The following is a 13730-nucleotide window of genomic DNA, read 5'->3' on the forward strand; positions in this document are numbered from 1 at the left end:
CTTTAGGCTGTGGTTCCATGGGCAGCTGTGTTGAAGTAGCAGCCAAAGGGGAAAGTCTCACATCTCCATCTTCCTGTGCCCTGTTCTGGACTGCACAGCTCTGTCCTTGGGGAATGTTCAGGTCACTGAAGGAGAACAGCCCAGTTTACTGACATCCTGGTTTGCTGTGTTGGTGAGCTAAAGTGGCACATGGAAGGGTCTGGTGGAGAGCAGCTGTGGCACAAAGCAGGTGCTAGGGAGTGCATAATTGAGAGGGGAACATGGCATGGAGCAGGATACCCAACTTTCACTTGAGTTTACCATGTCTGCATCAAAATGTGTCAGTCGGGAGCTGGTTTTTTCCTCTAGCAGCTAAAGATGGACATTGCTTAAGCCCATTGCTCACTCCTGAAGGAGCAGCCTGGGGGCCTGGTAGGAGGAGAGGCAAGTACCTGTGACCTGTGCTGTGCTGCAGCAGAGCAGTGCCCCAGCCTGTGCTCCGTGGGTGCCGCTCCTCTCCCAATGCCCACGGGAGCCCCAGGGCACGATGGTGCTGTCTGAGCCATGTGCTCACCTGGGCTGTGTTTGTGCTCTGCTGCCCCTCTGGCTCTAGCTGGAGGGTGTTGATATCAGGTGAAGTGCTCAGAGTCAGCTTTGCTCTCTGGAGAGCTTGTTAGCTCCTTCCTGGCCGTGTGTGAGCCCTGTTAACCTGCTGAGCTGACCTGGGAAACCTGCAGCCATTCATGTGTGAAACCACTCGTGGGCTCGTTAACCTGAGTGAGCAGAACCAGTTCTGCACAGAGCCCTTCTCAGTGTTTTCTGGATGTGCTTTTGTGGTGTGGTTCTGGTGTGGCATAAGGAACAATTGCACTGTGACCTTCTGGAACTTGGATTGCTGTGGGGAGTTAGTAGGGTGGCTCTCTTACAGAGGTGACAGTGTAAAGAGTGGATGGTGAAGTGGAGGGCTAGGACAGTGTCCATTTCATGTCTTATGGGCTCTCTTCTATCTCACTGCATTCCTGCTGATGCCCAGTGGAATTTCTGAGACTTTTTGTGGCACAGTATGAGAGCCCTGTGAACTGCCTATCTCTGTATATGTCTTGGAGCAGCAGTTCCCAAAATACAGACTGTGGCTATGCAAGTTATGAGGCCACTGCAGGATATAAAGAAGGTGTTTTAATTGAGATTCTTGAGTATAAAACTGCAGTTAATTTTACTGTGCTTGCCATGCCTTTGTCTCTCAATATTGGTCACTCATGGACAAAACTTTGGGAACTCTGCTTTAGAGCCCATATCCCAAATGTCTGCACTGTGCTGCTTATGGGGAAAGTGAGCTATTTTAGGATGTCAGCTGTTTCTTGTTTAAAGGAGAAGAGAGAAGCAGCAGAGGGAATAGCAAAGTTGCTGGTGCCAGGTTTGGCACAGAGCTTGGGTAGTTCCCATGCAACAGAGGAGGCAGCCTGTGAGGAGAGAATTTCATGCCTGACCTCAGACTTGAAAGGTCAAAAGAGCTTTGAGCATCAGGCAGGTAATACTCAGAGCTGAACTGGAGTTTGGCTGATGAATATGCACTGTAGGGTTACCTTGAATTGAACTTGAGCTATTAATGCTGTTAATTCTCTAGAGTCAGGCAGCTGCAGCAGTAGAGAGCTTGTCCCACCAAATCAGGCTTTTGGATGGCTCCTAGTGGGGCTCAGTGCAGCTCAAAAAAGGCTGGAGGATACAGGACTCTTAATTCTAATGTCTCCCATAACAGGCACCACTCGGTGCCTTCCAGGCTTCTGCTGCTGCCTGCAACACTCAGGGGAACACTGCCACAGCACACCTGTTCTTTTGTAGGATGTGTGGATGTTATCCCATTGTGTCCTTCCTGAAGTTGTGGTAGTGGCAAAGATGATCCATCATGAAAAAGTTCTTGCTTTTGCTTAAAGGAGCCACCCTTCCTTTAAATTTACCATGCAGACAGTCCAAATATAGAAGTTAAAGATGATTTATAAAAATAGAATTGCAACTCTTGGAAAGTTAAAGAAAAAATTCTTGCCTCCTGGGTACTGAATAGGTCTTTAAAAACTTTCCGTGTTTCCAGGAGTGGAGGTGTGAGCTTTGCTTTCCACTGCAGAGTGATTTCTGTGGTGGGGGACTGATCCATGGGAACTCCTACTGGAGAAACCTCTGTCTGAACTGAGTGTTTGCCTCTTGCCTGTGGAACCTTCCTTTCCTGAGATGGTTTGGTTAATGCAGGCATTGTGTGCTGCTGCCCTAGTTAGAGATGCCTTGGCGTGGCTTTAGGTCAAAGTAGTCATTTCTAGGCACAGGAATTATTTCTAATAGGAATGAGAGAGCCAGAAGGGTAGAAAGGTGAGGGAGACCTGTGTTTAATCTCCAAACATGCACTGTTAGTGTCTTTGTACTGTCTTAAAGGTGATGTATGGGCAGTGGTGCTGAACCTTGGCACCTCCTAGGCCTGGTGGAGTCATCTCTCTGGGGAGGGAGGAATAGTGGTGATCTGTTTGGTTCTTCTGATCAGAGCTGGCATATAAAAAGAAAGAGGCTGTGAAAGCATTGCTTCATGATCTGGGTGAATCTCTTTTGTAATACTTGACAGCAAAGAAGTATAGAAGCCAGGAAGGAATCTATTTAGCACAGAAAAGATGAGGTTGACTTCCCTAGGGCATATCTGACTGTAGAGTCACTTTCTGAAGGCTCTGTGGCCTTCTTCCAGCTAGGTTTGAACAGCTCAGAAGAGAACACCAAGTGCTGGGTAGGCCAAGGTGACTGCCTCAGATCCTTCTCTTTAAGGACTTGCCTTAAAACCTTCTCCAGGAAACAGATGCAGAAGTGTGCCTGGGAGGAAGGTTTGAGATTGACAGGAACTAAAGGATTTGGCATGCACAGAACCCACAGGTTCTTTTTTTTCAAGCATGAGGAAGAGGAATATGGTTTTTGTTCCACGTGGCCTAAATCTCCAGCCTCACATCCTAACAGCACATGAAAATCCATCCTGTGAACACACATATGGACAAGCCATCTCTGGGAAAACAGTGGCTGTGGGAGTAGAGCTGAATCTGGAAACAGATTGTTTCTGTGGTTGGTTGATGGGTTTAATCCTAATGTAGCCTGGCTGGAGCACTCAGAGTGCTGTGGGCTGTGCAGCCATGGAGTGAATCCAAGCAGTGGAGTGGGAGCAGAGACTCAGGTAACACAGAATTCTGTCCCTGGCAGGAGACAGCAGCACATGGGAAGGAAGAGTGTAAGAATGGAGCAAAGCATCCATTGATTCCTCTGTGTTAGTCACTGCTGCTTTGAGACTCTCCAGGCTAGAAGCCACATGTTTGTCTCATTCTCCATTGTGGAATTTTCCTCCTCTGTAAAAGTTATCCAAGTGGGTTCTAAACACCTGAAATCTATCAGAATCCACAGCATCCTGTGGCTGTATGTTCTAGAGTTTAAGCACAAGCATGACAGTAAATGATGTCTGCTTCCAGTATGTATGTACTGTTATTGCTGAAAATAAATTACTAAAGTGCTTTTACATTTTGGTGCAGTGAATTTCTGTTAAGCACAAAATGGGATTAAATTCATTTTAATGTTTTGTTTTGGTTTTGTGTTTTTTTTTTCCCTTCCATCAAGGATGCCAAATGCCTGATACTTTGAATTCATGGTTTCTAGTAGCCCAGCTTCATGTCTGGTAAGTGAAAGACAAAATAGTAATACAATTATTTTCAGAAAATGGAGTTATATACAACTTAATGTGAGAAAAAGTACAGCCTTCTATCCATGGTTGATAATAGAGGTTATGTTCATTTTACTGATGACTGAATTTAAGCTGTTTTCTGCTGAAGAGCAGTAAGACCTATAGAGAAGCTGACATCTCTTACATCTCAAAATCCCTCACTAGTGGAATGATCTTTGCCATGAGTTTTCTAAAAGCCTTGATCAGGCTATGTGGAAAAATCCTACTTGGGTGTTTTAGGAAAGGTTTAAATTTATGTAAAAGTCATTTAAATTGGGAGAATTTGTGGTGATGAGAAGCATTTAACAAATTATAGCACTGGCATTTATTCTTTCACTTCTGAAAGGTACGTGCAGGGTGGTGAATGCCAGCTTGGCTGCATGTGAAAATATTTAACACCTTAAAGGTGAAGTTTTTTCCCTTTTTCGTTTGTGAAAATAGTAGCCAAAAAAAATCAGGTTTTCATCTAGCATTACATGCTTATAAAGGTCAGAGGATGCACAAGGGAGTACAGTAATTTTTTAAGTGCCAGATCTTTCAGGGAACTGAAGTCCACAGACTTGGGTTCGGCTGTCCAAAGGCTGAAAGGAAGTTTGTACTGAAATAGCTGCTCTGAAGGCCCCTTGTTTCCTTGCCTCCTCCTTTTTCCCTTCTCTCCTTTTAATTTCCTGACTCCTCAATATAGTGAAAGATGGGGCAGCTCATTACACTAAAGAGTGAATAAATGAGCAGAACCATTGAAATAATAATCAATTAATAAAATCAGTGGAACAAAGTAAGGATGTCCCTTGAAATCTGCAGTTTTTCCTACTGTTCCCTGTGGGAAAAAAATGAATTGATAAGCTAATAATTCATATAGGTATTTTGAAAACTAGTGCAACAAGTGTTAAAAATCAGACTGCTTGTCAGTATCTGGGAAAACCAAAGAGAGTTAAGATGAATCTGCAGAGAACACACTTTTTTCATCTTGATTTCTCCTTGATGGGACAATGTCTCCTGTGATTAATACACAGCATCAAATTCAAGATTAATTATAAGAATCAGCTAGAGGACTATGACAGTGATGAAACTGGTATAGGATAGGCATAAGTTTCTAAGATCAAAGCTACATTGGCTTCTTTTGAAGGTGGCCAAGAGTTGCTGCACTTTGAGCTGATGTTATGGGGAGATTTGCTGAGAATTGAAATACTCTTACATGTGAGATAGGGTGGACAGTTTGACACCAATATCCTGCAGAAGCAGGAAAGAGCCAAATCCCTCTGCCTCACTGTGGCAGCAGTGAAAATTCAGGTGTGGAGGTTAGCACTAGAAGTTAATTTTTCTAGGGTTTATGAGCCTGGCTCCTCTGTGTTCCTGGCAGCACTGTCATTCTGGACCACAAATCAGAGATCTGGTTTGATATTCCAGGACACAGAGAAGCCTGTGACAGGCCTGCTCACTGCCTGGCTCATTGGGAAATGCTTTACCTGTGATGAGAACAGTGACCAGCATCCTGCCATGCCATACTTTGCTTTCCCAGGCAGGTTTATTGCTGTTCTCTGGGATCTCTTTCTTCAGGCAGTTTGACCTCAGTAAAGTGGGAGCAGAAGTGCTTCTGCTAGCTTTGACAAGGTCAAGGACATCCTACCCCTGTGTGAAGGCTCCAGTTCTCCTCTTTCCTGCTGGACCATTTGCCTCAGGGGCTAGAAATCCTCCTGATCTGGTGGACAGCAGCCTGCCAGGAGATTCTGATCACCATCTGCTCCTGCTGCCCCTAGCAGAGCAGTCTGCGCAACTTTCTTAGATACTTCTTCCTTCTTATTTCAGCAGCCTATTTTCAACTGATTTAGAGTGTCTTCTGGAGCCAGAGAAATTGATAATTTTCCCTATTTTGGTAAACTTTGTCTCATTCTCTTACTGTTGCCATTGCCCAGCATGTTCTGGTCAATTTTTCCATGCTTTTGTATCCCAGCTTTTACAGACTTAAAGTGCTTGTCAGGGCACGTTGTTGTGTTACACATTCTGGTGGGTTCTCTTTGAATCTCGGGCTCCTACTTCTGTGTCTGTGAATAGAATGTTCCTACTGACCCCACTCAAAAAGAGAGGAATTCAGGCTCTCATGTTTAGCCTCTGCTGTTGCAAGCTTCTTTGTAAGATAATGTTCCTTTAGAAACACTCCAGTGCTTTCCAGTGCAGTGCTAAAATCATGCTTTAAAAAGTCAACCCATCAATATTACTTGGAAAACCAACCCATGGTTATTCTTTCCTGAATGTCATGTTTTCATAGGCCCTTTCTGTTACTTTACACCTCTGATGTCAGAGGGACTCTTGGTTTATATTTAGAAGTCCAGACCTTTAGAAAAGCTCTTTATTTCTTCTGCTGGGTTTGCATTTTCCCATGCATCTAAATGGAGCATTGGCTGAATCCAGAGCTGTTACCAAACTGCCAAAGAAATTACTTGGGTGACTGCTGAGGAATGTCTTGGTTCAGTATTTGTCATGTAGATACCTAGAGCTCCCTTCACATTTTCACCACACCAAGATGGTGACATCTCTGCAGTATTTAGGATCAAATTGAGTGGTGCTACAACTCCTGTTTTGAAAGACTCAGAGACCTGTTGCAAAAATTTATCTGAGCATTGTTTTTCTTAAGGAAATCTGCACTTAGGAAAGTTTTGATCAGCCTCAGGAAGACCAGAGGGGAATGAAAACCACAAAGTATATGTAGAAAACAGCTCCTGCCAGAAAAGATTTCTCTGATTTGCACAGAGATGCTTGAGGACACAGTGCCATTTTGAAACGTGGTACTTCAGAAGAAAGGGAATAAACTCTATGTTTTGTGTCTTAATTGCATCAGGATAGTCAGATAGAGAGATTTTAAGAATAAGTTTATTTGGAATGTCTCCAGCATTTAGTTGCTCCTGCCATAACGTGAGGGACTGGGCCACAGCAGCCTAAGCAAAGGCCCCAGGGGAGAGGAGGCTGCAGAGCCAGGCTGGGCTCTGTCTGCTGGATACAGCAGTGGTGGGGAGCTGGCCAGGCTGGAGCACAGGAGAACATGCAAACCTAATTAGGACCTGTTCAGAATTCTGCTGATAATCATCATTCCCTGAAGTGCAATGTCACAACAGAGCTGATGGAAAAGTCAGTTCAGGAGTTTCCTGCTATCCCCCAAGCTGGCAGCTGTTCATGAGTGGGTTAAACAGAGTAAAGCCTTCCAAAAATGCTGTTGATATTTGTAGTGTTAAGCCAGAGTAATTTCTTTGAGCAACTCTAGCATAGCTGCAGAAATAGTTGCTCTGGAGCAACTGAGGAAGCAGGAATGAGTGGCCAGGTACAGGAAAGTTCGAGTGGGCTTTACCCTTAATGGCTCATCACACCTTGGGGCCTGGCCCTGGGCACCTCACAGCAGTGATCAGGGGGTGTCAACCACCACTTCTGGTGTTTAGGCCAGTCTGGCACTATGGGAACACTGCAGAAGCTGGCTGAGGCTGTTGTGAGAAACTACATCTCAGCTGATGTGGGTTGAGTTACAGATGCTCCTGATCCTTTTCCACTATCCTTTCTTCTAAGATTCTAAGATTTTCTTCTAAGATAATCTCTCTGCATAACTTAAATACAGCAAAAATTATCCAACACAACTAATGTGAGGTAGACAGCTTTCTAAAGATAGTTTGGAGTCATTTTCCTTTCAGGGTTTGATGGAGATGAGTCAGTATTTGACTAAATTACAGAACAGATTGTGCAGTGAAATGATGAAATGTTTCAGGCCATGGTGATCTGGTTAGGAGGTTTACAGGTTTTAAAAGTCTGTGTCACCTCAGACAGCAGGTGTAGTAACAAACCACCAAACTTGCAAATAAGCTGCAAAATTCCATGATCTCACTCATGGTGCTGCAGAACAGCTCTGTGTCAGCACTGTGCATCCAAACACAAGAGCTCCCTTTTAGGCTCCATGAGTAGCAGGTTTTCCCCTGCACACCAGTCCAGTCCTGCTCATTATTGACCAGTTGTTGGTCTCTGCACTGCTTTCTCCTCCTGCTTCTCCACCACCCAAGGCACACAGGATAGGAAACATTATTTATGCTCAGGGGGTGCCTTTCTTGCCCCTGAGTTTTTCACCCCTGATTTCAGCCATTCAGCAAGAGAAGTATAAAAATGCTTTTCTTAACACAAAATTAGTCTTTTTAACTGAGGCTTTTTCTCTTTGACTTGCTAAGAGTGAGTAAGAATTTTCAATTCAGTAATTCACTTCTTTGTACAGTTCAATTACGTAAATGCACAAGAGGAACAAAGGTTTTGAAACTGGTAGAAGTAAATTGAAAGTTTTAAGCTCTTTGTGCATTTGTTTTGTAGAAGGTCTCATACCTGGACAGCTGTTCTATGACAGCTGCTCTCTGACCACTGTTTGAACAGAAAGCTTTGCCATCCTTCTGTGAGAAAATGAGGGTTTGGTTTTGGTACCATCTTAATTGCATTTGTGTGGTGGGACAGTGATTCTGACTAGCAAGAAGAATATAGGACTGCTGTGGGTTTTGCTGCCTTCAGCTTTTGTCTTTGCCTGTCCCTGGCAGTAAGTTTTACTTCTTTAACAGGTTAAAAAATGTTTCCTTTAGTAATCCGTACACAAGATAGAACCCATCATAAAGATGGACATCTGTCCCTTTGCAGGTCATCTCAGCACACTTCAGGTGTTTGTGATTTTCCCTGTGGAGCTGGCATTCATGGGTCACCAAGTACTTTTAATGCCTGCAGATCTTATATTCACTAAAGAAATGAATCTATTAACAATAAATAATCATATTTTCCTATTAGCTCTTGTGGCACATTCACCATTGTTAGTGTGCACCAGCTCCACAGTGGCTTCCTGCAGCTCTGCTCTCTTGGTTTTACAGGGAGCAGTTTCCTTCCTAGCATGCCTGTGAAAAGCAGTGGATTCTCTGAGCTCCAGTGTTTGAGCATCACCTCATCTGCAGTCAGTCAGTCCTGGACAGGCACTTCTGTCTTACAGCACAGGAGTTGCTGAATGAGGTAGAGAAGATGGGACAGGTGACAGGACTGGTCCCAGCCCACTGAGGAATCAGCCTGGGCTTCAGTTTGTGCTCTTTACAGATGTTTTATAAGAAGCAAAATAAAATTATTCTTTTATTTTGTAGACAGAACAGCAGCAATGAAGTTTTAAGTGGCTTTAGTGCTTAAAAACAAAGTAAAACAGCTCAACCTGATGTTCTCATTAAGATCTCACAGTGCACTTACAAAGCTCTGAGCTGGTCTTGCACGGGGAGGTTTTGCCAGGTGGCTGGACATGTATCCTAATACCCCTGTAGTTGAAGTAATTTAGGACATTGCTAATGTGGATTGGTTGAAGTCTGTAACTTGCTTAAGCTTTCCCAGCTTGGCTAGTTGGGCTGTTACAGCACTTGAGTGACCAACTGAGCTACAGCTGGCTCAGAGCCTGGGATTAGACAAGCCATGTGTTCCTGCTCCAGAGGGTGAGGTGTTCTTAAGGCTGAGGAATTTAGGTTGCAGTAGTGTTTAACTAGATTACAGTACTGTCAGTAAGAATAGAGTCCACTGTCACTCTTCCATAGCTGGATTGGCCAAAATCCAGCAGATGCAGCTCCTCAGTACAGAACGGAAATGTTTGTAGTGGTTTATTAAAAAAAAAATTAAAACCCGGTAGTATTTTCCTCCTGATCACAAACATACACTGTAAGAAAAATCTTCAATAAGCTGGAATGTATTTAATTTACTCTCTCCCTTTTACAAAAAGCCCAGGAGCTGAGTGGTGTGTGCTCTTGCAGGATGTGCCTGGTGCGGCTGAAGCAGGAGGGCCGCACGGGGAAGTACATGTGCCGCTACATCGTGCACTGCATGTGGGAGGACGTGGAACAGCGTGGGAAGGTGATGGGGGTAAGTCCTCTCTGCTGGTGTTAATCCTCATGATTTCATATTTCAATTCTCTTCTGGATTTAAATATCTTAGAAAAATGCCTGAGAATCCACCTGGTTGATTCCTTTTCTAGCTTAAGCTGGTACCTGCAGCCCTCACTCCTGACCATTCATTCCCTCAGCTGCTGTATTGAGCCACTGTCCTTGTTTCTGAAAGTGCATTGTGGCCTGGATAAAGGTATTGATTTGTCTGAAATTGATTCATTTCCTACATGATTTGCCATGTGATTGCAGGAATGGATGCTGCTACAACAGAAAGGGGATAAGAATAAGCAGCTGTGGTAGGGAGGAATGTGACTGGTGCCAAATCTATAGCAACAACTTCAGTAATTCCAGCAGAGCTCTGAGTGTTCTAAGTATCTAAAGTGGTAAAAGGGAAGTTAATCAACAAGGGGTTTTTGTCAAGTTCCTGCACATGAGTATACCTAGTCCTTAGTGTATCTCTAATTTTGGATTTTCACTATACCTAATCTTTATCACAAAAAAAAGAAAAGTGTTTCTCCAGTCCTGTGTTGGTGTTTGCCTGAAGAGAAGGCATTGCAGAGACAGTGGAAGTAGGTGACAGCAGACCTGATGCAGGTGAGGCTGCCTGTGTTCAGGGCACTTCTGTGGGAGAACAGGGCTGGCAACAACTGTGTTGTCAAAAAGGAAGAGAACTGTTCAGTGATTCAGTGTTAGAGAAGTGACAGTTTTCATATAGCAATAATTAATTCCTTATTTGTTAAGCCTTAGCTGTCAGTTCTATTGGAGAAGCTGCCAGGATGTTCCTGGTGGTGCCAGACAAGGGAATTAACCAGTGAGTTAGGATTTGGGATGCAATTACATTAGAAATTCAAGAAGTTTCTCTCTGATTCTCTATTTTGTATGTGGTTTTAGAAGGTGTTGGTTCTGGTATAACTTCAGTTATTCCTTTAGCAGTAGGGTTTGTTCCTAGTTGTTGGGACTTCTGTAGCTTTACTTTGTTGCACATTGCTCTTAAAGACAAGACATCCTGTTAATCTTCTTTGAATTAAATTTAAATTCGTATATCTGAGGATTTTTTACTATGTTAATGTGCTTAGATAAATTCCAGTGTGGGAGTCTCCTCTTTCTGGTAGGTCAGTGTGAGTGAGCCTAAAAAATCAGATGTACTGGAGAAAAAGACTGAATGAAAGAGCTTCTGCATTTTTTGTCCTTATCCAATGCCTTCCATATCATATCTCTGGTTCATTCTGCTTTCTCTAGGAGCTATACACAGCTCAGATCTTTACTCTGGGTGTAAATTTAAGGTTCTTCTTCTTGAAAAGCAAAAAAATTCCCCCAAACCCAAAACAAACTCCAGTCAAACATGTCGGCTTCCAAAGTGACCCTCCACACAGAGGGTTTGTGACCTGAGGGAAGGATATGTATACCTGAAAGTATCTGTCTGATTCCATGGAGAAAATGACCTTTGGAAAAGAAAATTATTTGTCTGTTTCTTTTGTCCCTAATTTTGTCTTACATGAACAAAGTGCTGGCTTGTAGATTTCTGTGCAGGGTTGGAAGCAGCAGTCAGAAAAGAGGAGCAGAGCTGGCTGTTTGCTGCCCTTCCAAGCCATGCAGGGCTCCAGAGTGAAGAATGCTGCAGGTTAGGCCTGCATTGAGAGCTTTACAGTAAACTTTAGGGGAAAAAATAGTGTTTGCAGTCAGTTATTTTTAAAGGGATGCACAGGGTTTCCATTTATGCAAACTAAACTATCCCATTTCTCCACAAAATTCCTTGAAGTATAAAAAAACCTATCAGTGTCTTTATATTTTTATCCAGTCTGTACCCTGAAGTGTTTATACATGCATTTTGCAGCAGCATGGTTGCTGTGTGATGCGACTGCAAGGAGCTCTGAAGTTGCTGAAATGCCATTTATTCCCTGCCTTGTCAAGTTAGGCATGTGGTCAGTTCACCCTTGAATTTAAATTGTGCAGTCCTTGTAGGAATGACCCTGCAGTGGAATCTCCAGTGTGCTTAGCTTGCCCTACTGTGATTCCTGTAAGTCACCAGACTGTGGCCTGGTGCTAACACAGCCTTTACGTGGCCATAGCAGATGCTCAGAGGAAGAAGCTGCACATTTCAGGGATTAATCTGCAAGGCATTTACACCTGGGTGTATTTAGTACAGCTGAGCTGCACAGGGGCCCCTTGGTTTAATGAGCCTCCTTGGGTGAGAAGTGAACTCCTGAGCAGGCACTGAGGGGGGGTGAGAAAGCAGAGTGGACTCTCCTGGGGGGTAAATTTGGAAATCAGGAATGTTCTCTTCACTGTAGTCTTGGGGAGGGCTTTCATTATCTGCAGTGGTTTGGTTTGGTTTGGTTTTTTAATCTTTTATTTATTCCTGATCTTTCAGTCATTATTCGTAGTCAGTCCCCTATGGAGACGGGCTGGGAAGGTTGGGGCTGTTGAGGCTGGAGGAGGGAAGGTTGTGTGGAGACCTCCAAGCACCTGTCCAGAGTCTGAAGGGGCTACAGGGAATCCAGAGGGGGACCCTTCCTCAGGAACTGCAGTGACAGGACAAGGGGGGATGGCTTCACAATGAAAGGGAGGGAATTTAGGTTAGACATGTGGAAGGAGTTCTTCCCTGTCAGGATGGGCAGGCCCTGGCACAGGGTGCCCAGAGCAGCTGGGGCTGCCCCTGGATCCCTGGAAGTGTCTAAGGCCAGGCTGGATGGAGCTTGGAGCACCCTGGGACAGTGGAAGGTGTCCCTGCCATGGCAGGAGGTGGAATGGGATGACTCAAAAGTTCTGGGATTTTGTTGAGATGAATAAATTTTTTGGTCTCTCCTGGTAATATTTACTGTATGTTAGATGAAAATTATCTCTGCCCTGATGTTTGAAGATGTTACCAGTTCCCTTGCTCCTTGTCACTGCTTCATTTTCCTTTGTCTTTGCCAGTGATTCTGGCTCCATATCCCACTTCACTCATGCCCCTGCACAGGCAGTTCCTGTTTTTGCCATGCTTGTTCACTCTTCTCCACTCACCTTCCTTCCCTTCACAGAGCTGTACCCTGACTGAAATCTTTCTCACTTCTCACCTTTGGCAATTGCAAGGAGTTTTGATTGACCAATAAAAGGCAGTTTCCCAAGTGCTACATGCTTTTTATTCATCTTGACCTCTTTATCCCTAATGATTTTTTTAAACTGAAGCTGAGGTAATGACAGAGGGTTTGTGACCTGATGGAAGGATATGTATACCAGCAATTTATTTTCAAGTAATGTAGTCCTGCAATCAGTAAATATTCTGCCTCCAAAAGAAGGTGGTCAAACACATCAAGAATAGTAGATAAAAAGAAGATGACACTAATGTTCCTGTGTTGATGCTCTTAAATTTCAGAATCTGAGTCTTTCTCAGAAATAAGATAAGTGAAAAGAAACTTTACTGACTACATTCAGAGAACTAAATTTTCATTTACATAGATCCTAGAAGGTTAGGAAATTGCATTCCTTGCCTTTTCTCTCATGCAGTGTATTAAAGGTAAAGATTTAACTCTGATTCCTGTATTGTGGTACAAGTGACAGAGCATCTGGGTGGAATTGCTGCCTGGATGCAATTAGTTTAACTTGCTGACATAGAAAGTTGCAGTTCTTTAGCTTGCTTCCAATCTAGCAACAATGCTGGCACTTGATGCAGAAAATGGACACTGTATTCCTGAGGTGATGCTGATGGTTTATTGAAATGTGCCATCTGCTCTTAACTGGTTCATTGGAGCCAAAAGGGGTAGAATGTAAAGCATTTGAACTGCAAATTTACATCAGCTCCAGCTCCAAATTGAGTTTGTATTATTTCAAAACCTGGTTGTTAAAACTGCTGAGATCTAAATCTCTGCTACAAAGTTTTGGGACCTGTTAGCCTGAGCTCCTTCAGCACTCCTGAATGTCGGCAAGAGTCAGAAACCCAAACTTGACACAGCTGTAAAAACACACAGAGAGTCTGTGGCCTCAGCAAATTCTACTGGTGCAGGCATATTTCAGATATAAATTTTACTCTGCTGTCCCTAGTACTAATGAAGTCAGTCTCTTTTGGTGGGTTTGCAGCCAGGTGTGTCCAGTTCTGTGGCTAACCAGTGCTCTTTACTTAATTT

The 13730-nt window shown here is 43.7% G+C and overlaps 1 protein-coding gene across 1 annotated transcript in view; it reads left to right on the forward strand.

The window, feature by feature from the left end:
• UQCC1 (ubiquinol-cytochrome c reductase complex assembly factor 1) overlaps positions 1–13730 on the forward strand; it is a 46232-nt gene that overhangs the window by 14642 nt on the left and 17860 nt on the right. The window contains exons 6-7 of the mRNA XM_066561415.1: positions 3610–3667; positions 9496–9604. Of these exons, the coding sequence (XP_066417512.1) occupies positions 3610–3667; positions 9496–9604 (167 nt within the window). The remainder of the gene's footprint in view (positions 1–3609; positions 3668–9495; positions 9605–13730) is intronic.

This window comes from Molothrus aeneus, chromosome 17, assembly GCF_037042795.1.
Source record: "Molothrus aeneus isolate 106 chromosome 17, BPBGC_Maene_1.0, whole genome shotgun sequence".
NCBI lineage: Eukaryota > Metazoa > Chordata > Aves > Passeriformes > Icteridae > Molothrus > Molothrus aeneus.